Raw genomic sequence first — 24,513 nt, 5'->3', positions numbered from 1 at the left:
GATATCTACTGTTAGGAAGTTGTGCAAAAAAAGGCACTCTGAGAAAATCTGTCTTTGCATACAGCCGTCAGACAATTTATCTTCTAATAGGAAAAAAGCCTTACAGGTAACGTGAACAGAGAGGCAGTGAGATAATCATGTTGAAGCACAGACAACTCATGAAACTTGCAGGTTCTCAAGTGTTAATAAAAGACCCTTCTTTTTTATACCATACTTAGTCTCTTACTACTGTTTGCATGACTTTTATATAGTGTTTGTCAACTTGACTACCTCTGAGCTTTTTCTGCGTTTCTTACTATTAACTAACGTTTGGAGACAAAGCAACCTTGTTAGAATAAAGAGTGAACTGTTCCCTTCCAATACAAGTGTCGTATTTTTTCATTTTGTTGAAGTTACAGGCTAAAGAATATCCTGCTCTCACCTAATGCTTGCTCAGGTTTTGCATTTGCTGCGTTGCGATCAGCCCCCATCCTGACTTCTCACATTCCCACCTTCCCTGCCCCACCTTGTGCCAGCTCCAGCCCTGACTGGGGGTTATTTGAGTAACAGGAACACAGCAGTGACCTGGGAACCTGGCAGGACAGTCCCTTTTGGTGGCAGCACGGTCATCACTAGACTGTAAAGCACATCCTGGGTGTCCCAGTGAAGTGCTGGTCTGGGGCAGTTGTCATTCAGAGCATCTGTAGGCTGTGATGATACAGTGGTACTTGGCCTCATGCTGCCGGGAAGTAACTTGTTCACATTACAAACGTGATGCAAAGTGAGTCTTGAACTACTATTTCACGTGGAAACGGCTTTGATGGTTTAACTCCATCTGTTCATACTTAAAGTCATTCCATGTTTAATTTCTTTAATCGCCTAAGTTCCCGTTTACTGAATATAGGTACTCTGGCACTACAGGGAAAGCAAAATCCTTTTCTCTGTTGTCACTGGTTTTGTGTTTTGTGCAAGTCAAATGAATTCTTAATGAGGGAGCCACTGTTCATGCAAGTGGGAAGGACGGATGCAGTGTATCACTGCTAATCATCAGATAGGTAACTATTATAGCTTCTTGGTACTGTTTCTTATACTTGTGTTTCACTGCTGATCAGAGTGTTCACTAATTTCTTTATAAGTGGGGAAGCATTCTGGATGCACAAAACCATGTATGTATGCGCAGATATAGATATATACTAATAACTTCTTAAAATAAAATTATCTAAGTATTTATCTATTGTCCCCATTTGTAAGAAGAAGAACAAAAATCTGGTGAAAGCAAAGAAACCTCAAATAAATACAGTCTGAAGGCTTGAATACCAACTGCAAGTGGTATTCAAAAAAAGTGACTTTTACAGAAGTGCCTTTCTGTGGAAAAGGAGTTTTCATTCCATGGTATTCTTCAGCCTGCTTTTTGTCTTGGAATTGCGATGACTGAAGCTGAGTGCACCTCTCTGTAGCACCAAGAAAGGTACAAGTGGTACAAACGTAAAGCATTTTGTAGAGAAAACAGAGTGTGTTTCGATAACATGCAGGAGCAATTAGCAGTTCTATTGACTGCTTCTGTGAGTAGGAGTTCCCAGGACTGGACCTTAATAAAATAGATCCATTTTTGAGAGCGAGTCACCTGCCTGCATCAAATACCCAGTTCCTAGAGGTGTCTGCTGCTCTCCACTGGCTACAAAAGAGTTGAGGTAAGATAAACTTGGACAATTAATTGACAGGCATTTAAAGTTGGTGAGATGGACTGTCCCTGAATATGGACAGCCCCTTCCTTGTGTGCATGACCTAGAGTAGAGCCATGGTAGGGCAGAACACACAGGTATGGCTGCCGGGTAGGAGTCGTGGATGTGGAGGAGTAAGAACAGTGTCAGTTTGTCAGCAAAATGAGGATCCCCTGCTTTGTTCTACCTCATCAGTTAGCGATTTGGTTAAAACTGGTACAAGAAGCGACGTTTAACGTGTGACAGGCTATCCATGAACGGTCACAAGCGAGACCAGAAATGACATTTTTTTACTACCCATTACAACCCAAAGGAGTATCCGGATACTGTAAGGATGTGCTTGAGACTCATGCCTTTATGAGTAGGCTTCTGCTTGTGTGGCCTCCTTAGGCTACCAAAGCGATCAACTCGTTTGTAGTTGGCCATTGCTCGTTTTGCCTGCGTAGTTGTACTGCAGTGGCTGTCAGTGTTAGTTGGGTAGTGGATTTCATCTCTTTGCAGCCTTGCTTGATCCCCTCCTCCTTGCAAGTGGCTCTGCGAGTGTAGTAGAATGAGCTGGTGGAAAGGGGTGTCTCTTTTCTTCGTACGATGGCTGTGACTGCTGCCAACAGGAGTCAGTTTGTATTCCTCAGAAGTGTAGATGAAACCAATCCCTTCCTTGTTCCAGCTGCTGCCGTTACCTCTACGAGAGATGCTTCTTTTAGGCTCTCAGGTTGAAAAAGCAGAGAAGGCCGTAATTTACCCACGTTGCTGCACAGCAGTGGGAGTCCTGCATGGGTTTGGAGGCAGAGCTTGAGCTCCTTTCAACCTCATCCCCACACTTCTCCCCTTAGCCCATTTCTGAGCACACATAGCAAGGAACCAGAGCGTTGTGTAGCTGGAGACAAGTTGCCACGTGCATCCCTTGTGTATCCCTCGTGCAGCAGCTGTGACCCAGGGAACTAGGCCGGGGCGCGCACTGCTTGCACCAAGGGCCAGCGGAAAGGCACAGCTTTCACCGACAAGTAAGGCAACTAAATGCTGTCTGGGAGCGGTCAGTATTATCCTTTCCTCCCTCAGGAATACCGTATGTGGTGCTAAGCTAATCTCTCGGACCAAATTTTGGACCGTGGTGTTATTTTTAAGTTCCCAGCTTGATACAGATATGATAAATGAGCCGAGCTATGGGCTTGACTCAGGCGCAGTGCAGCTGGAAGAGCATACACCAAGTGTGATAAAACCAGCAGCACCCTGTGAATTGGCTCTTAGGTGCCTCAGACTCAGGGCTCAAAAGCTTCCAATGATCTGGAGCCGTCTTTTTTGTGGACCTCTCATTTGCTTTGGTTAAATGGATGGGACTGCTACCTCATGAGGATGTCTGGAAAATTAAACGTTTAATCTTCTAGATTAAAATACCACGAAGATGGAGGCTGTAGAAAAGCCCTTTGATGAGATTAATGATACTGTGTTCAGTTCAAGGTCCAGGGAGTGTGCAGCAGATGAAGCATGAGGACAAACAACTAATACTACGGAAACAATAGGGTCGGTGGGTAGTCCCATTCAGGGTGGTCGTCGTGCCCTGTCTGTAAGGGACGAGTCTAGGGAAATAAGTGCTGCTAAAGATTGTATCAAGCTGCAGATATACAAAGGGTGCCAATTAACGTTGAATACGTAACTATAATTTCATAATATCCCAACTTCTGATCTTTGATTTAGCAACCTTAAGTGCTGCTACTGAAGTGTTTCAGTTTTCTTTACATCCTTATTAGTAGCGGGGCTGCAGAAACCAGGTCTCCAGGGCTGCCCTAGAAAAAGCATTTTAATTGCAGATTAATATACATAATTTGCAGGATGATAAACACATGGCTCCTTCTGCAATTTTCATAATTGCTCTTTAAGGTATTTCTGCCGTACTGGGGCAGTGTAGCTCCCATTGAAATGGATGGAAACACTGGCAGTGCCTGCAGCAGTTCTGGACTGGGCCAGTTAGCAATTCTTCTGCAAAATGTCTTTGCAAATAATGTTTGGTAATTTAACCAGCATTATGACATTCAAAGCCTTACGTTTCATATTTTTAAATCTAACTCATATTTACAAATCACAGCACTTAGATTTGTCATCTTCATAAAATGTTGTTTCACCTTTTGTGGAAAAATAGGGTCTCTTAGACAAGTAATGGCTGTAGTTTTATATGTTTTATTTCATCTTGGAAATGTAAAACCGTGTCCCGTTCTGCAGGAAGAAATTCATCTCTGGCCTTTGGTGGTGACAACTGGAAGAGCTAACAAGCACAAGGCATGTTCTGTGATGGGGCAAAGGGGAGTTTTATTTAAAAAATAAATTAAAAAAAGGCACTAAGGCTAGAATCCATTCAGTGTTTCCCAGGTAAATACATATTACAAGGTATAGAAACCTTTGAATTTCCTTGAATGAATCTAAGTTGCTCACCAGTCTGTCTTACCAGCAAATGCAAGGTTCTCGTTTCACCACTTTCTGTGGGATCACAGAGGAGCTGAAGTTACTTGCCTGAAATCGACCATTTAAATACCTTTAAGGTGTGTAAATACAAGAAGAAGGTTAGGAACTGCTGGGAGTGTTCAGGTTTCTCGAGTGCTTATGTTCCTAAAGGTCAGTGCTTTCGTGGCACTGTCCCATCTCTCTGGCAGGGCACAAGCCGGATGAGGTGCAAGCACCGTTGGCCAGGCGAGGCAGCCTGCCAAAGCGTCTGAAAAACAGCTCAAAGTAAAACCAGGGCTAGCTTCTGGGATGTGTAATCTGTAAATCCTTATCCATGATGTTTTCTTGAAGTTCTTAGCTAGGACTCCTGTGCTGGCAGGGACCCGGGAGGAGGCAGCAGAGGTGGTGTGAGGCCAGCGGCTGGCTCCTGGAGCAGGCGCCGAGGATAACCAAGCTCCTTGCTGCCGTTCAGCCAAATGTTCTCAAAGGATGGGGAAGGCTTTGAGTTGCATGCTTGGTTTTACAGTCTGTGACTTCTGCTTTGGTAAAGCTTTGCTTTTTAAAAGGTAAAAAGGAAGAAGGGATGCTTCTCCTCAAGTAAGACATTTTTGAAGCTACCATCAAAACCCAAATCCTCAAAATCATAAAAAGCTGATAAAACCTATCGTTTTGCTCTTGAGTTTTTACACCTTTTCATCAGGCTCTTTAACAAGCAGAGTACTGAACAACTTGTAAATGGAAAACTTGATTCTTTCAAGTGTTCCCTTACAAGCTAATGAGCAGCTAAATACAGCTGGAATAAGCTGATGTTGCTGTAGCATTTAACTTCTAGCTCTTACATCAGACTTTGTTGTGGAACTGTTTCAGATTGTTAAAATCTTCAGTAGGCTCTGAACTCTTTTAGGCCCTCAGCAAAGCATTCTGTTAAGGAGCTAGACTAACAATAGCCTGTTTTCTCGGGTTGCCTGAAGGGTGGGTTTGGTTCATCTTGGCTGGCAAGCACTTCAACTTGGAAATAAGAGAGTATGAATAAATATTCCTTTGCTTCTGTCATGATGAGTTATGGTCATATTACAAAAATAATTATCTTCACTTCATAAATCAGCCTGATAGTTAACTTTGGTTTAGTTGCTAATTCACTGTTCCTGCTAATCTTTCTTTGGTTTGGTCAGATACTTATGCATAAGAATAAATCACAGTTCTCAGCCAGAATGCTTCTATTTTTTTTTTTTGTTGTTGCTGGGGACGAAAAGTGAGCCTAAAAGCAAAATAGACAGCTTCTGTGAACAGATCTGCTGTACAGTGCTGGCCCTAAAATGAGGGGTTAGTGTTCGCTGTTCTACCCTGCTTTGTAAAAAGCAGAGATTGTGTCTCATTTATTTAAAACAGTGACCATTGTTACTTTCAGATGGGCAGTTAATTAAATAGGATTGATTTGTGAAGCTGGATATACTGAGAAGTAAAAACCAGGAGAGACAGGGAAGCCATAAACGCCAGAAGCTAAGCCCTAGGGAGTGCGACACAGTCAAATATTACACATGTATGTTGTACCCATCCCCACTAGCATATACGAGGTAAGTGCAAATCTTTTTAAGTAGAAAGAATCAAGCCAGTTAGAAGGAAATTGGTGTATTCCTGAGATGCTAGAAGAAATATGTTACCAATTCATACTGCAACACAGCTCTGAGGACTGGGAGCCTGCATAATAAACCAAGCACTTCTGAGATAGTGCCGGCACACTAGCTGCATGTTCTACAACAGCATTTTTTAGCCATGTTCAACAGTGTGCTTGCTATCGCTCCTCCATTTGTTGAATTCAGGATGACCTTTGCATGAATAAAGTCAAATAGGATTAAGGCAGGAATTTTCAACAATGGGAAAGAGCAACAGATGTAGCCGACTTTGAACGTGGGAGGATTGTTGATGCACGGTTGCCTAAAGGGAGTGTCTGTGGTGACAAAAAAAAAATAGGGGAGAAAAAGCAATGATTTCCTAAAAAAAAAAAAAAAAAAAAAAAAAAATCAAATAATTAACTGCATAAGAGAAAAGAAAATAGAAAATAATCCAAAGGAACTGAGCGATCTGGGTTTTACTGAAGTCAAGCTGCCTGTTTTTTTTTTTTTTTTTAACTCACTGCCTCCTTATAAATATTTTTCCTACTCTTTCAGAAGAACTATCTGTTCTCTGCGTCTATCACTGTACCAGCTATCTGAGGGTTGTTTTGTGTGTAACGTATCTTAGATCCACGTTTTTTCTGAGTTATTTTAATGTGCATGGACGGAGTATGGAGATGTTTCTCTGGAGAAACAGGCGTTCCAAAACAAAATCCAAATCCTGCTGCTATTTTTTAATTTGATTTATCCTATGCAGAAACATACAGATGGATCTCAAAATGCACCCAGTGCAAGCACTCTGAATAGAGACTTAGAGAAAGAAAAAATGGCAATAACATACAGAAAGCAAGAACTCTTTCTGGCATATCTCAAGCAGTTCTGTGCCTATTAGATGAAGTGGATTTGTTTTCATTTAAAAAAAAAAAAAAAACAATAAAAGGACATGCCTGTGCTTTTTCTTGGTAGATTTAGAGAAATGTTTTTGTACCTTTATGCTAGTATTTGGTTACCTTTTTTAAATACAACTGCTTCTTGGAAACTCACTTGGTTTCATTGTTGACGAGCTATGCTGCAGTTTAGTAGACAGTGGTGTTAATCCCTAAATGATACTTCATAGTCTGTAGTAATGAATAATGCACAAATTTTAAATATAGTTCATATGTATAATTCAGACAAATCAGCTTTGAAAAGCATGCATGGGAAAAGCCTTTAAAGTGTGAGGGAAATCATGTGCTCTAGCTCAGCGAAGGGGCTTTAAAGGAGCTAGCTAGAAACTAAAATTGTTAAGGAAACCACGTCGGAAATGTTACAAAAAATATGGGTTGGCTTCATATATTTGAAGATCAACTGTAACATTTAAGAGCTTGATTAAAACACCCACCGATTAAATGCCTGCATTACACTTTAAAGAGAGCTATGCTGTGGAGAGGGCAGTTTCCCTCTGTAGAAAAATCATTGGGATTCAGAGTATGTAGCATGGTAAAACACCTTCTAATGCAGCTTATTCTGCCTCTTCCCGTGCTGATTTAGAGCAGAGCTGTGGGCTACCCCCTAGCTACTGGCACGCTGCTATGAACTCAGTAATCCTAACATGTCTCCCATACCCAAAAAAGGAGAGTCTTCCAATAGACACTAAAAAAAATAAGAAGGAAAAATGTGTGATCTGATACCGAATATCTTGAACGCAGCTCGGAGCGCCAGAGGCTTCATCAGAAATTTTTGTTACCTCAGTGAAGATGTGGTGGTGTTTAATTTGAGGACTACAAACAAATTCATATGCAAGCCTGGCATCTTCAGCACCAAGAGTGTGTAAGTCTGCTGTTTGAGTCGAGTGGTTTCATGCCCACTTGTGGTTGTAGAAAGTGTCCTTTTTTTTCCCATGGCCTTACTGCAGAGACAGACACTGGCCCATGCACGGGGCTCACAAAACTGCTGGCCGTGATGGTGCATGTACGGTTGTGTGAAAAGCTCTTGTATTCAACCAGAGCAAAAACTTGAAATAAATTGTGAAATAACAATTTGTCAGTGACTATTAGACAGCTGGCCTTTTGGACGCGGTCATGAAAATTAGTGCCTCATCCCCTGGAGGTGCTAGGAAGCTGAAGTCCTTTAGCCTGTCCTGAATTAAGTTCCTGGCCAGTGAAATCTCTCATCCAAATTTCCACGAGTATGGAAAGAGCAGTTTCTGGTTCCTTGATTGTCCTTTGTAGCTTTAAAGGGCAATAAACAAATCAGAGTACAGTCTTTATTTTTGGTGGGCCAGCCAAAAGTCTCTGTTCTCCCTGGCTTCATCAGCACCTCTGAGACAAGGATGTCCCCCCTCTTCTTCAGGCTTTTGCAAGGGTGGTGTTTCCTGGCTTGCTTCAGTATAAATAGGTCTTTGAAATCCAACTCAGCCTATCGTGCTTTAAGGGTATCCTAAAATATTACACCATCTGAAATATTTATAAATAGAAATAGCCCAGTATTGCCATATTATATTTTTTTTCAGTTACCTGGATTTTTTTAATTATTATTTTTTTCTTGTGGAGTTTAATGGAAGTCATTTGTTACTTAGAAAACAGATAGTGTGTTTCTCTTGTTTCAAGTGACCTTAGTCATTTTTACACACAAACACACACATATCTGTATGTATATTTTCCTAGTATATACATTTAGGTCCATACCACTCGGAGCTAGAGGTAGGTAGTCTGTCATGATTTTCATTGACAGCAGGAACTCAGTAACATAAGCTGACTTTATCCTTTGGTTTGAGACTCTGGAGTGTAGACCAAAACCCAGTCCGTAAGCTTGAGTATAAAACTGTAGCATACCAATCATTCTTTCAGTGATTGTTATAACTGTGACCACAGACCTTCTCCATTGTAGTTCAAATGCTAATGCAATATTAACATATATTTTTAAAAATGTTTTGTTTTTTCAATGGATTTAACTGGTTTTACTTTTTTTCCTAGGAACAATATTAGACTTAAAAAAAAAAAAAAAAAAAACTACTAAAATTAGGCTTTATTTTAGTGAGCTATCTCTCTATATTTATGCAATTCAAATGTAGAACCAGGACATGACATAGATAAGAGTAATGGCAAATAACCAGAAAATAATTCCAAGGAGAGCTTCCAAGTTTCTGGACTTTTTTTTCCATTCCTGGTCTCCTTGGACATGCAGTTGATCTGTTTGCAAACACTTCTTGTCGATCACAAGCGCAGTCTGTCTTTTTCACAAGTATTTAAAGAGTGTGAACCCACAACAAATGGGACTAAGAATATGTTTGGGGCATGAAATGATTTGCATCAGTGCACTTCAGTCTTTCAAGAAAGGATGTCTTTATTTTTATTTTTACTTCTATTTTTGTTTCGAGGAACCGAGTAGTGTGAGTAGTCCACAAACAATTGAACTGTATTCCTCGAACTTTTGCATGCTGGGCGTTTTGTTGTGCACAGGTGACATGGGCTTTGCTCTGCATCACCACTTGTCTCACTTCCACTGTGTCTGAGACAGTCTCTTCATCAATATGTCATGCCCAATACAGTGGAGAAGAGTAGAGAAAGACAGACCAACCCGAGTATACATTTTGGAGTTGTATTGTTAATAATTTCATCTCCTTGATCTCCTGCACTTTGTCCCTGCTGCTTCTGGCAGGAGCGATGAGCTCCGCGTGGAGCCTCAGCCAGGTGAATCCTGGTGGACGACACATGTCTGCTGGGGAGCTGTTCGAAAAATGCAGGAGCTTGGCTGTGACTGAAACCAAACAAAAAAAATTGTTTGGATTATACTGCAGAAGAAAGTCTCTTTTGACCTCTTCTAGTTCCATGGGTTACAACCGTGTTGCTCACGTCCAATTCAGGGCACGAGGGAGATCTCTGGAGCATCCCATAGCATGTGGGCAGCATCCCTTACAGCAGCTTCGAGGGGTCAGAAGCTGGGAGTTCTCCACCTAACCTCGTCCTCTGGGAGTCCAGTGCCCTCCCCTTCCACCCTGCAGGACTTACAGGAGGCATTACGGAGCTCAGAACAGAGCACAGCTGTGCAACGGGAGCAGCACTTGTGCTGCCAAGGTTTTATGAAGAGGAGATAGTAAAAATCGTTGCAAAAGGGCTTTGCAAAAAGTATTTACATATGCTAGAAGACTTTGTGAGCATGACTTGTTGAGAAACTAGACTGTGACTGAAAGTAACATGCACACTGTGTACATACCAACTCCTCGTTCTCCCACTAGCACTTCTATTTGAGTAGTCTGTAAATTTTATTGTAACTGTAGGCAAAACTGTTCTTTCAACTCCTCCCCTGCAGAGTTTTAAAGACAAGGTGGATATTACTCAAGTGATGTCAGGCTGCTTGTTTCCTAGTCATGTCTTGGGTCATGCTCCTGCTGCAAACTGTTGCCTAGCACTCTGCAAAGCCCAAGTTTGAGATGATGAATCCTACAGATACCTGTAAGTAGTATTTAAAAGTTCATCTAACTTGCAAGCAATACCCACTATTCGAAGGAACTTTGTAGCATCCACTGGAAGCTTATTTAGAGTGGAAACAAAATGGAAAATACGTTGGCTTCTGTGCATTTGCAGAAGTTCAGGCATTACAGGTAGCTGGCCGTATCACCAGAGCTCTCCTGTATGTGTGCTTTTGCTTCCCTTGATTCTCCCCATTTCAACCATTGTCATAATCATTTAATCTCCCGTTATGCAACCCGAATGTTGCTACACATTTATTAGCAAACTTACTGTCAGACTAGTAGTAATGCTCTAATTTACACTTCCCAAAGCATGGAAATTTCTGTGTAAGGCTCCCTTCTTTTTCCCTCCTCCCCTTATCCCGGGGTGCTCGTGCAGCGCAAAGCGTTGCAGGAGGCTGAGATGCGTGAACGATAAGTGCCGTGCGCATTGCAACACCTGGACATGATCAGACTTGCTGAGGATGATGTACAGGGCTCGAGCCGGAGTTGTCTGCGTTTGTGCTGGCATTTGGCTGAAGCCTTTCCCCATGGAGCTCTTCGGGGTTGTCTGATTAATCTCGGTGCCTCCCCCAACCCAAGTAGAGCTGTCGGTACCTTCCCCAAAGCCCCTTCTGACAGCACTGGTGCTCCTGGTTGAAAGACTGCAGTCTTCTGGGGCACTCTTTCCGTCTAGATGTTTCCTGGTGCTGTCTGCAGATGAGCGTTTGGGATCACGAACAGCTCATACCAGAAGCACGTTAAGCATTGCATCATCCCGGGACCAATTTGAGAGCCTTTCTTTCATGAGCGCTTAATTTTATTTAACTTAACCACATAAATTAAGTCCAAAGGATAAGTCAAAATGGAGCTCTTCCTTCCATTCATAAGCTGTCAGTTCAAAGGCAGAACATCTCTTAAGGACCTTAATCCAACGGATATTAATGTATTAGGAACCCAGCGATGTCGTCTGTCTTGTCGCTGTAGAGTTGGTGATAGTTAAATAATGGATTCGTGATTTGAAGAGTGTTGAGAGATCAGTGAATCACGAATCCACCTCCGGTACTGCCCTGTTCCTTGCCATAGAAATACCAATTCCGAGCAGTCGGGAGTCCCCGGAGAGTTGTCTGTTCAAGAAAACCGAGCTGTCTGTCATCTGCATACAATACTCACTGAGCGTTACGCTCGTTATGTAGCTAATGGTACATGTTAAAAACCCTTTTGAGTTCCTTGTGTCGCCATATCGTAGCAGCACTTTTTCTCCCTCACCTGATAGGGGTGGTTTCTCTATTTATCACCTGCAGAATGGGTTTCTTGAAGTCAAAATAAGCTTTCACCACAGGTTGTCAAAGCTTTCAACAATATATTTAGCGTGGAATATTTTGGTCAAAACATTTACTTATTTTTTTTTATTCATCTGACAATTTAGTTCTTGTTTCAGGAAATTCAAATCAGAAAAAAATAGCTGCCGAACAAACTCCGTGCTTCTGAACATTAGGCAATTTTTTACAATGTAGTTTATTGCATTAAGGAAAAACCCCTCTCTCTGCAGATGATACGCTAACAGAAATTTCATTCAGAATTTTATGAGGTAGATCCTGGGGATCGCCGAGGAGTTTTACATGTGTAAAAACGAAGCGCAGAAGAGCCGACTGCTGCGTGTTGCTGTAACACCCCTAGAACATGGCTAACGCCCAATTACTGCGTGCTTAGACTTGGATGGTAATTACAATTGAGCTGTAAAATATTTTGACAGTTTCCAACTGTTGTGTGGTTATTAGCCAGCCATCATATGGGAATGAAGCATGGCGATTTGAGTCTTTATATATACAGATCTGCTTAAATACAGACTTGAAAATAAACAAGTAGCGTAAAGTGTTAATCAGCAGCAGTATTTAATTATTAGCAGCTTTTGTTGACTTCTGCAGGAGAGAATTCCTGTTTTCTGAAGATTTTGATTTCTCAAATGAGACTTGCCATACCTTTCTGCTTCAGCTTTTCATTTACAAGCTTTTACTTGTTGAGTGCTAAAAGCATAACCACACCAAATTTAATTTGTAGCATGAAAATGATGTGTGTATTTTTCAAGAGGATAGATTTGCCAGTGTGCGAGCTAGAAAAGCTCGTGTTAATTACGTATTATAAAACAAAAAGGATATTTTCTTTTAGCATGCATTTTTCCTTTTAGCTGCACAAGTCCTAGCAATTAGCAAACTTGGAGAGTGTCAGGATTCCTGGAAAAATATAGGTTAAGCCAAGTGGCACTCGAATCGCTGCTACTTTTACATGTATTTTTATTTTGAAATGAAACTCAAAAAGCAGAAATATTCAAAGTGCATGCAAATTGAGCTCCAGATTGTGCCGGTCTTGTTATGTTCATTAAGCTATTGAATCCTTGAGCAGCGGCTGTTATTCCGTGGGGGCTATTCACAGCACAAGGTGCTATTCAATGAGGTGCAGATAGCTATCTGCCTGCACACTGCTGAAATGATGCTTGTTCCACTGGGCAGCTAAACCAAGAACGCTCACGTCTGCCATTCCTTCGTTTTTCACCTGTTATTTCATAATATTTTGTACACTTTTTTTTTTTTTAGGAAAGGGGAGAAGGAAGCATCCTGGTTCTGGTGGGGAATTATTCACACGCTGTCATCCTGATTTTTGTGCAGAGGGGAAGCCAAAGTGCCAGGCTGGGATATCTCTGCTGTGACTGAGAGACGAATCCTGACAATTTGGTTACCAGCATTGCTCTGGTTTCACTATTTGCCCAAATACCCGATTTCACCAAACTGTGATCAGGTGGTTACTGACTGACTAACGTCCTGGGTTTGAACTGAACCAGGATTCTTGCAGATGAAACAGACCTGCTAATGTATCCGAGGTTTTAAAGTGTTGGTGTGACTTGCTGCATTTGGGGCAGAGCCTTGTGTTAGGGACTGTTGAACTTCACCTGCTCAATTAAATCTAACTGAGATGTGTGGAGGAGGTAGGTCTAAAATGCATCTTAAAAGATCACTTGGTCCTTTTGCTTGCCCAACAGCAAATTGAGCTGTGCTAAAGGAAAGACGAAGCATCCATGGCTTTCCAAGGCAGTCTGTTCCAGTGCTTCATTACATTGTCTTATAGACTGCTCCTCCTAACGTCTGACCTGTTACAATTAAAACCTGTAAATTGCTTTTGGTAATCACTGACGTGGAGGGCAGAGGGTTTTGTTTCTTCTTCAGACTCTTACACGCTTGCAGACTTACCATGTTCCTTTCCTGTATCATCTTTTCTTTACCATAAATGACCTAAATTTGCTCCAGCTTTCTTCAGGGGCTGTTCTTTTCTGATTTTTCTTTGGCCTCACCTCTCTTACACTGTGTCACGCAGAACTGGATGTAAACTTGCAGCTGCAGCTTTATTGATGCTGCGTGGAGAGGGAGAGGCAGTGCCCGCATGTCTTGCGAGCTTTCCTCCTGTCTGTACATCTCAGCGCGGTGTTTGTCTTTTTCACAACAGCCTGATGTTGTTGACTTACGTTCAGCTTGAATACACTGTTTCCCCCACATCCTTTTGTCAAGAACTGTTACCTAACCAGTTCTTCCTCATCCTGCATTTATGTAAATGATTGCTCCTTCCTATGTTGCACTTGTACATATTGAATTTCATCTTGTTTTCTTCAGACCTTTTCTCCTTTCTATATGCTCAGCGTTCTCCTAGTGCATTTGCTGTCCATCCCAGCTTCGTGTCTGGTGTATCGCCCACCTTCCTAAATCAAACTTCCAGTGCCGAACCCAAGAAAGACACTTGCAGAATCCCTTTTAATGCATAATGCCAAAAATAATTTAAAACTAGTACTGGTTGTAGTTTTCCTGTTCTGCACCTGTGCTGTGCAAGTCTCATTAATGCCTCATTTTCCTTGCTTCTTCACAAGAATGTCTCAGGTGAGAGGATGAAGAAGGCACCTACAATCACCGCGTGTCACCTGCTGCTGCTCCCCTCCCCTGCCCACTTCCCTGTGACTACAGAAACTGGACAGGTTGTCGTGATTTGGTGCTGACAAATTGATGTTTGTTCCTTGTCTCCTTTTTAACTTTCACACGCTAACAAACAACTTAATTATTTGTTCCACCTTTGGCTCATTAGTTTGTTTGCATTCCTCCAATTCTCTCTCTCTTTTTTTTTTTTTTTTTTTTTTTTTTAATGCTTTTAAAGGCTGGAAGGGAATGTAGGATTTTCCTCCTCATATAGTTTCTCACCCATCTCGTTCCGGTTTTCAAATTGATTATTAATTTCAGATGCTGTTTCAGATTGGCTGTTCCAGTAGCCTGAGATTACATTAAACATGTGTAGCTGATCTGAAGGCTTCTGGCTTATCGAAACTGTTTCCACACCTGGCAGAAATCTGACCTTTTTGTGGCTGCTGTTACTAATGCTAGTCTCCAGCTTGCATCTGACTATAGTAGAATAAAGACTGCTGGAGAAAAAAGAAAGGTGGCGAGCATTTCAGATGGTTCTGGATCATCCATGTGCATCTCCTTACCCCTGAGTGGTGAAGCAGCATTGTAATTAATCTCTGTCTTGTTACTGTTCCCATAGGTGGGCTGCTGATGAGGGGGTTTAGCAAGGCTAAAACCAATCTGTTTCTATTAAACTCCTATGCATTTATAGCAACCCTAAGGAGCTTCCTTGAGAATAGCCATCTTTATACTTCATCTAAGCTCATGGACTCCAGCACCTAGTGCGAGCTTGGGGAAGATGCTTATTTTATTCCCACCCTCAGCTAAGAAGCATTGCCTAGGCTTCAGAGGCACCACATCGGGTGTCTGTGTCAGCAAAACCAAGCTCAAGAATCCCGAGTGCCCCAAGCCCCTCCGAAGGCAGGTTCTTTTCCTTTGTTAGAGAATACCTGTGCAAATCTGGCACGGGTTGTGTTCTCGAGTATTTGAAACAAAGATTTCTCATCGGCCAAAACTGCTTCTTCCCCAGGTCTGCCTGTGGCTGTGCGTTAATACAAACGATGCAGTAGGTTTACAATGTATTTTTCTCTAAAATTCTGTGGAGCGATGCCACCGTAATGCCACAACATCGGGCGGCTGCCTGCAAGAACGATGTCTGTTGAAGTGTTCAGAGGAGTGGGAGAATGACTTGCATTTATGTAATGGCTCGTGTTAAAAAGAAAGCAGCAGAAATTCCTGCAAAAGCAGCAAGAGTTCACTGTTTTGGGGAAGAATTGGCAGCGGCTGTCATTTTTATTTTGCCTTGTGCTTGCTTGTTTTAAAGTTTGCCTTGTGCTTTCTTTCAGAAGAGATTCCTGTGACCTTTCCTGACAAGCTCTAACACTTCCATTGTTTGCTGCAGGCCTTTGAAATGTGGCAGAGATAGCCTTGGGCCCAGGGAGGTGCATTTTGCTAGTTCAGTTCCCATTTAACAAAGTTAAAAGCTTTGAAAATTGCTATTCCTCATCTGTGGTTTGAGTTGCTTAACTCTGGCGAGCTGCCCGAAACCCTGCACCTTCCCGTGGTGGCCGAGTGCCAGGGACTGTGAACCAGCAGCATCCTGGTAGCCCAGCTGGGCTTTCAGCACAGATTACCCGTGAGCCGAGGCCCCGTCCTGCATGCCACTGGGGCAACTGGAGAAAGAAAGGTGGCCACAAGGAAATTGCCCCTCTTCTCAGAGCAGGAAAACGAGGCCCCGTCCCTGCGTGCAAGCTCTTCGTGCTGGTATGATACAAACGTGTGTAATCATCAGAGAAGGGGCTCAGCATTCAGCTTAGTGGTATGAATTATACACCTTTTCCTCTTTTTTTTTAATTGAAGACATTTCGTTCAGGACAAAGATTACGTGACCTCAGGGAAGAGAAGCTAGGCAGGCCTCAGCCAGTCCTTTATAATGCTTCAATCTGAGGAGGAGCTTGCTGGGACTTTTTCTTTGCTTGGCTGTGCTGACCATCAGGTGAAATCACTTGCACATAAGTAACCAAATCCATTACAACGGCTCAGATTAGTTTCTCCTTTACGAGCTAGTTAACATAATCTTCTTCTTGCCATCAGCTAATAAATTTGGGGCTTCTTGACCCAGTGAGTTAGCTGCCCTCCTTTCTTCTGCAGTGCTGCTGTCCTCTGTGAGCAGCGTTCGCAGGGGGAGGTAGTTGTGGGTAGTTGCTCAGGTTGAAGCAAACAGTCTGTCTTGTTCTTAATTAATTCCCAGGAGCAGACAGGCTCTGGGTCCTGTTGCCCGAGTGAGGAAATTGTCCGGTAGGTGATGTGTTGTGGTTTGTGGTTCTGAAGGTTTAGAGTTCAGTTCCTGATTTTTTTTTTTATCCTTTTAATCACCAACAATGAAAACTGAAAACCCTGATGTTAAAGATTATGCTAAGAAAAAGTTACTTAATTACTAGACAAGGCAGAAGCTGAAAGAAGGCTACCAGATAATGACAAAAATTCCAAAATTCAGTTCTTAGGCTACCTTAAATCCAGCAATTCAAAGCTCTGTTACTGTAATCTCTCCCATTTTTGTGCACTAGAGACAACCTACAGGCATATATGAGGGAGGATGGTCACTTCATTTTGCAGGAGCAATGCCCCAAAGAGCCTGCACAGAGCTCATGACACAGAATGCGTGTGTGATGCTACGTGAGCTGCCTGGACTGGGGTTTGAGCTGCCAGTAATGTGTCCCTGTCCCTGGGGTATCCAGCTCTTAAACTTCATCTTAACTTGTCTGAGTCTGGAAGCTGGTTTTGTGTTTTTTGTTTTGTTTTTGTTTTTTTTTTTCCTGAGCACTCTCATTTGCTTCAGGGTCAGGAGGAAGAGTGGTTGCTTTTGGGATGTGTGCTTTTGGGATTTGTGTTGGGTTGCATCTTGGAGTTCTTATGATAGTTAATTCCCCTTATTGTCTCAGTTATTTAATTTCAGGCTGTTTCCCTGTTTGTAAAATACCAATCGTGAGTCTGTATTGTGTCAGTAAATCCGTCGACTCACTGTGGAGTGCCCTAATGTTAAGTTGGACTCCTGTGTTCGATGCAGGGCTTGCGTTGAGCTCCCTAATTGAAGCCACGCACTGTAAGTTAAGAACAAGAAGATACAACAAGCATCAACTTTTGACCTTGAACAGCGAGATAGATAGGGACTGCGTGAGAAGAAGCTGGAAGTGATGAGTAGAATAAAAAATGCCATCATAATGTTTGTTTGTGGGTTGGACAAACAAAAGTTGTGTTGATCAAACTAACTCAAGCATGAGGGACTTGCTAAACATTGCAGGCTGCGACCAGAAGCGATGGCATGCTGAAGGACAGCCATTATGCCTATGATTCAGCCATGTGCAGCACAAACTGTGCGAGTTTAGGTAAGAAACAGGAAGGAAGAGTGGCAAACAGGACAGAGCTGTGACTACATGGCAGAGGGAATACAGTGCTGGGGTCCTGGGCTGGGTGTGCCTCATGGTGGTGTGCGGTGTCTTCATCGGCTCTCCTGTGGGTCCCAAGTGCTCAGGTAAACCCGACGTCCTGCAGTTCGGGCCATGGGGCCACGCTGCCCAGCCACCTCCAGCTGAAGTGTACTGAAAGCACTAAAGCCAAGTAACGCCGCCCACTGCCTCTCCAATTATTTGGAGAGGCAAATGAAGGGAGATGAAACTTTGCAGGAAGTTGTTCCGTTCCCCAGCACATCGCTGCTCTGCGCAGTGCTGCGAGCAAGCACCTGCTGCAAATCAGGTCGAATTATGAATTGAATTATGATTCAGAAAGCTACAGAAGAAAAGAAGAGAACACCGGGACAGCTTTGATTGCTTTCTTTCCCTTCCCAGAAGGTGCAGGTCCACCATTCTCGTTGTCTACAAAACTGTTTGTTCCATATCCTGGCATTTTAGATAGCAGGTACTTTTTGCTGCTTTCCTTTTCTTTTCCCAGGTACAGTTAGGAAAAGCTCTTTCCAGCCTCATGCCTCCCAAAATACCTAACAGACAAGGGGAAACTCATAGGGTGAACTGATTTCACCTGCAAGGCAGACAGCAAACTTGAGGCACGTCCCAAGGATTTCACCTTCCTCTTTACCTGGCAAAACTTGCCAGGTTCAAACCTCAGAGCATTGTGTAGGGTCAGGCAGACGTCTGAATGTGCAGGTTGGGATTGAACAGGGAGTGACTTGCTTGTTCCAAAATTAAACCTGTAAAATCTTAGGTAATTAAAACCTTTTAAGATAAAAGTTTATATTTTGCTGTGTATCCACAGCAGCTGTGGACACAATCAGAAGGACAGGGAAGGGAAAGTTTCGGTTTGGGGTTGTCAGGTACCAGAACTCCTACTACTACTTTCTGTGAAACGTGTATTTTTTAATACTTGTGGTGCACCTTCTCAGCAGAAGAAAAAAGCAATGCCACTCGTATTTTCTTGTGACACTGAACCCATCGTAATGACCTGTGACTTAAAAAGCAAATAACGAGCCTAAATAAAGAGTATCTCAGTGCAGCTGGGTGATGGGGATGTTTTTCCATCTTTGGAATAAACGAGAAAGTTTTATTCTATCTCGCAGACTGGGTTTCCACGTTCTATTTCTGTCCTGTTATCAGTCAAAAGTCAGCTTTTGACTTGAGCCTGGCCTGTTCATGGACTAGAATAAACAAAATTGAGAGCACGTTGGACTCTCCCAGGCCTTGCCAAAGGCATAAACTCATATTAAGTGAGCCAGCTTCAGTTTTAGAATACTCCCAGGCTAGGCGATTCCTGCGGGTAGAGCCCTGTGTTGTCTGAAAAATAAAATCCTCAGGTACGATCCTGATGATACGAAGTGATCTATTTGACTGAAACGTGTTGAAGTGATTTGTGTCTGTTGCACTTTGTGGCATTTTTCAGGTCGAGTCTCAGTTCAGGCAAGTTCCCCAAACCTTGTCTGCATCCAGCTATGTGCTGCACGCGTTGTCCCACCTAGCCGTGCGTTACGTTCATTTACCTTATCTCATGTTTTAATGGTTAAATTTTCAGTGAGCTAGATGGCACTGCAGCTGTGATACGAGTAAGGGAAAATCCCTTTTGTTTTGCTCAGTCAAATAAGGCATAGACTGTTGCCTCTACTTGTTTCTTGAGGAACCTAACCTGTTTGTTGATTGTTTGCAGGTCTTCCCTACGCTGCTTTCAGCCCTATCTCAATCTTAGCTTCCTCTCCTCCTGCACTTAATTACCTTTCCTAGCTTCTTCTCTCCACTACTTTCCTCTTCAGGGAGCTGTGTTGATTAATATAAAACTCAAACCACACAAGTCTTGCACCCAGATTCCCACAGCTACTACGTACTTTTTTTTCCTTGCTCCTCTCCAGGACTCCTCCGAGCATCTTTCTCTTCCAGGCTCCGGTGCTGCCCCTTGCTCTCTTCAAGCCCCTCCACGCCGTGCTACCTGTCACCGACCTCTGGAGAGCTGCTGAAGCCAAGCCCCCGATATCTTCACCCTGGCTGCTCCCTGTGCCTCACACGAGGGCTTGGTTCATAGCCCCATGTCCCCGTCTTGGTTGTTCTCTGCTAACCAGCAGTGCACCTGGCTCCTGAGAGCAGCAAACCAATTATTTAAATGGTTGGAAACATAGAGGCGCAGCCTGATATTTAAAGCTCTGGTCCTCTTGTTAATGGTCTGGTGGGATAATCTCCCCAGGGGAAAAATGCATACGATATAAAACATATTAATTAAGCTACCAGGACATGTAAAAGAGGAATGAAGTAAAGAGACTTCGGTGCTTCTGTTGACTGTGAAACAAAGATATGGTGCAGCTCGTGCTGACTCCAGCTGGTAAATCCACCCACATGATGCTGCATCAGGGGCTGAGCTAGCGAGCAAGGGACCGGCTCTGGTACCTCTGCGTTCACCATGCAGTTAATCCCCAACCAGATAAAACTTGGTGGCATTCAAGGCAGTAACCTGCTTATCAACGAGGGGATCTGGCAGTCTTTGTGGATAGCTGATGCTTTTTTAGTGGCGTTTCCAAATGAGTTCTCAGGGACTTGGGCTTTTGAACTTAAAACAACAAGTTGTGGCTGCTCGATGTTTACAACAATTGCATAGTCAGCTCTTTAATGAACGATGGAAGGAAAAGCTAACTCAATTTTCATTTCATTTCATCAGTTCTTGCCGTTCTTATAGAGCTAATATAGGCTAGAAAAAGCTGCTTGGTGGTATTTGGGTTTATTCTCAACGTGGGACTAATATGTGTTACCTCCAGGTATCAAAAGGCAATATTTTCCATAATGATGTTGCAAACAAAACAAAAACTAAAAAATCCCTTTTGTTAACCCTTCTGAAGCAATGTCAGGTGCTCGTGCATGGTTTTGCCCTGATTAAAATATCTCCAGCGTGTCTTGGGTTCAGTGCTTTTATCATAGATTAAATAACAAAGGCTTTCGCTCAGGTGGTGAATAAGAGCGTAACATTATCATAATATTAACTTCACCTTTATCTGGAAAACTTGCCGTGCTAAATCTGGAGAGAAAGCGGTGTATAATTTCTGCTTTATCTGCTAGAGAAGGGAAAACTAAATTGCATTATGCACGTGCCGAAATCTTGCGTATTCATAAAGTACTTTGAGAAAATCTAAAAGGAAGTACAGCTTTGGGAAAAAAAGCTGCAATTTTAAACTTTTAAGGGATTGTAGTCTGGATTTAATAAATGGACAATTTGTAAATAAAACACTGAATTCAGCTAAACGTATTGATTTAACAATTTGGGATGTCCTTTGCTAAAACCTGGTTTTAAAATCAGTACCTGAAAAGATTCGTTAGATGTGCAATTAAGGCATTAGAAAGGTAAGGTTGCCTAAGGCCATTTCAAAGCTAACTAAGAAGTATTTAAATGGTGACTGGAACATTTAAGATTTCTGTGAAGAGCTTCAACAACAAGTATTAAGACTTTATAGCTGACATTGATTAGATTTGGTGAGTAGTGCAGTAGTGCTGGTTTGACAAAAGTGGCTCTGTACTTACAAAACTGTTAAAATATCGGTTTTCCACAGCTTGACAGCACTATTTTAATTATTTTCTCCCAGATGTATGATATATGTATGTGTATATATATACACACACATATATATAGGCACCAGGAAGATTTTAAATACTGTTGTAACTTAAATTTGGGGCTGGTTACTTTTTTTTTTTTTTGGCTTAAGTATGTAAGGAGAAGAAGAACCTGATCTTTGTTGCATCACTCTGAATCTGGAGTAACTGTCTGGAGGCTTCTAAATGATATTTGTTATTCTGATTAAAATCTGATGCATGGAGAACAGAAGGCTTATCGTGTATTGCTGCTTCTTCCCTATTTTGTATATCCCTGGTAAGATGTTAATTCAGTGTAGTTAGAGATATTTGTCTCATCATTAAAGGATTTGTTCACACCGATTTGAGTCGTTGACAGGATTAAGAAAAAAAAAAAAAAACAACCAACAAGCCTACACTTTCCAAACAAGGTACTGTATGCATATGTTCTGCTCTTTAAAAATCTCTTCAAAGTATACGTTTTGCACCCTCTAAATGAGTTGGCAGTGCGTCCATCTGATGGTAGGTGTGTTTATCAAACAGCTTTTTAGGGCTGACTGTCAAGACAAATGAAAAACGACTTTCCTCATTCTGTAAACGCTCTCCCCCAGCAGCAGGGAAACCATAAATCAGTTTGTCGCTGGCAGCTAATTGCTTAGCACTGCCATACTTTAGTCAAGTGGGGGCATCGTTGGTCTTTCACAAATAGGTAATATGGCCAAAAGGATTTACTTGTTAAACTTAAGTGGCTGTGATATAATAAATTACTTGCTCTATTTTTATCTTAATTTGGGGACTCTCTGTGTATAAGGTGCATAAGTAGCATGTTTGTGTATATATGCTTTTAATTAGATTCCATTGAAAAAATGAGTGGGCTCTTTTTTCTTTCTTTCTTTTTTTTTTTTTTTTTTTTTTCCTCCTCCTCTAATTCAGACTTTGGATTTGTGTCAGTCAAATCATTCTATTTAATTACATCTCAGAAGTTTTGAGAAGTGACTATTTTTGTAGTGAAATGAGGGCGTGTTTCTTGAAAACCTCAGCTGCAATTACTGGGTTCTCTCCCCAGCTCTGTGGTAAACGCCGAATGCCTGCCATAGCATTATTTTTGCATCGTATTCCCTTGCGATTCTTTTCCTGTGCTACCCAAGGCTGTTCCTGAAAGTGACAAAATACCTTTTGGGGGAATGGTCGGCAGTAGGCGATGATGCTTGGTAGAAACCACCGCCGATAGGATTCTGTGAGCGAAGGGGTTTTGTGGGGATGCCTTTACGTGACGGCGTTTGGGGAAAGCTTTCCAAGGGTGTGTATCGCAGGCTGTGCGGGAGAAGGTTTTAAGGATTTAAGCGTTTCAGCACGGCGTTGCCACTGGTACAATCCTTGGCCTGTTCTCCTGTGTCGATCTGGAATCCCGTATATCTGCATCCTTCGGAGACGAGCGCCAAGGGCGACAACTGGGGATAATAACTTGCAATTTGTGTCTTTTGCAAGTTACAGTCATTGTAAACTGACAGCTGTGAAGGACCTAACCTCACATCAAAGGATACAGATCATCCAGTTAGGTCAATTAATGTTAATTCGCATCTTCCATTAAATTCTTTTATCTTCTCTTTTTTCTTTTGCAGCCAAGCCCAATACCAAGTCCCATTTTGGGGAGAAAGCCAAACGCTAGTCAGTCCCTGCTCGTGTGGTGCAAAGAAGTTACAAAAAACTATAGGGGAGTGAAAATCACCAATTTTACAACATCGTGGAGAAACGGACTGTCGTTTTGTGCAATACTACATCACTTTAGACCAGATCTAATGTAAGTTGTATATTTTCTGCCTGCATAACCTGACTCTCATAGAAATACGCAACGTATGAGTTTCCATAAAAGTCGAGTCTGTGTTTGTTTCAGGTACTGAACCGTTTTGCCCTTTTCTTTTAAACATAAAAATCCTTCTTTCTAAGAAAACAGATCTACAAATGCTCAAACTTTATGACCTCTTTGCTCTCCCCTGTTGCCTAAACAATTGTTTCTCCCCTCGATGTGATTTGTTTTTTCTTCTCCCTAATCTTATACAAAGAACTGACTTCAAGATGATTATGAAAATTGTGCTGGTGTTGAAATGAGATGAGAGAAATAAGCCTGTAGCTCTTTGTACTCTGACAAGGACGGATTACCCCATGGTAAATTTGGTTGTCAAGGCCAGCCTCCAGTCCCTGCCTTAACTTCTTTTTTAGATGGAAAGCTCCAGGCAATGAAACATGTCATCGGGGCTTGTTTGTTTATTTATTTATTTATTCCTTTAATTTTCCACGCTATTAGTTTTGTTGATTGAATTGCTGTGAAATTGCTAGTTACTGTATGATATTATTGCATGTCAAATTTTTAGATTCGGTTTGTTTTTAAAACTGCTGCTTTTATCAAATACTGTACATACCCACTGTGCCATTTTCCCCCTCAGTGACTACAAGTCCCTGAATCCTCAAGATATTAAAGAGAACAACAAAAAGGTAAGAACTGCCAGGAAAAAGAAAAAAAAAGAAAAAAGAAAAAAAGAAAAAAAAGACGTAGCTTCAATTTTGGCTTCTCTGCAGGTTTTTATTAATTTTGGGAAAGTGAGGTTGTTTTGTAAGGTCATAACTGCAGCTCACAGAAGGTATTCAGCCTCCTGTGGCTCAAATCGGATGCATTATTGACTCCGGTTTGTCATGGTCTTTAACATTCACAACAAGTGCAAGGCTGGCATTAGGGTTTAATATTTCTATGGCCTACATTAACTGGAAAAGCCGATAGAAGGGCTGGGCGGCATTTTTTGAGCAATTCTCTTATTTTCTGACCATCCACATAATTAAAAAAAGAAAAGAGCAATGTAACAGTGCTCGGGTTGTCGTGCATGAGACTCCTCTTGCTGTTGCTTTAGTAGGGCTCCGTGCATTGGTCACAGTCAGTGTTGCCTTGATGGTGATTTTTATTTTTTTAAGGATGAAATTTTACACTGCTTTGATACTGCACAGCCAAGAGAAGTGTCGGGTGCGGAACCTGTGCTTTTATGCAACACGGAAAGTTTAGGATAAAAGCGTTGAGACAATACCCGGCAAATAAACTATTTGCAGAGCAGTTAATAGCATTTTGCTGGGCAGCTGTTTGAAACCGCTTCTGATGCCGTTGTGAGGCAAAGATGTGAAAAGTTTCTCCGAAAGAAGCAGCGACTCGTTTGGGGAATCACCAAAAGATTTTTTTATTTCTGCTTACCATTTTAGACACGTTACAGACTTTGGGATTTCCACGTGGCTAGGGTTTAGCCGTGTTTAGAAATTATCATTTTCATGTTTAGAAATGATCATTTTCATGCGAGTTGCTGCTAA

At 42.0% G+C, this 24,513-nt stretch overlaps 1 protein-coding gene across 12 annotated transcripts in view; it reads left to right on the top strand.

Annotated features, from left to right (window-relative positions):
• EHBP1 (EH domain binding protein 1) overlaps positions 1-24,513 on the top strand; it is a 207,850-nt gene that overhangs the window by 105,966 nt on the left and 77,371 nt on the right. For all 12 annotated transcript variants that reach the window (XM_084284614.1, XM_084284613.1, XM_084284611.1 and 9 more), the window contains 2 exons: positions 22,788-22,966; positions 23,610-23,658. In XM_084284614.1, the coding sequence (XP_084140740.1) occupies positions 22,788-22,966; positions 23,610-23,658 (228 nt within the window). The remainder of the gene's footprint in view (positions 1-22,787; positions 22,967-23,609; positions 23,659-24,513) is intronic.

The sequence above is a fragment of the Netta rufina genome (assembly GCF_964035555.1).
Source record: "Netta rufina genome assembly, chromosome: 3".
NCBI lineage: Eukaryota > Metazoa > Chordata > Aves > Anseriformes > Anatidae > Netta > Netta rufina.
The sequence above is the reverse complement of the archived record's forward strand: the minus strand, read 5'-3'. Positions and strand labels throughout refer to the sequence as shown.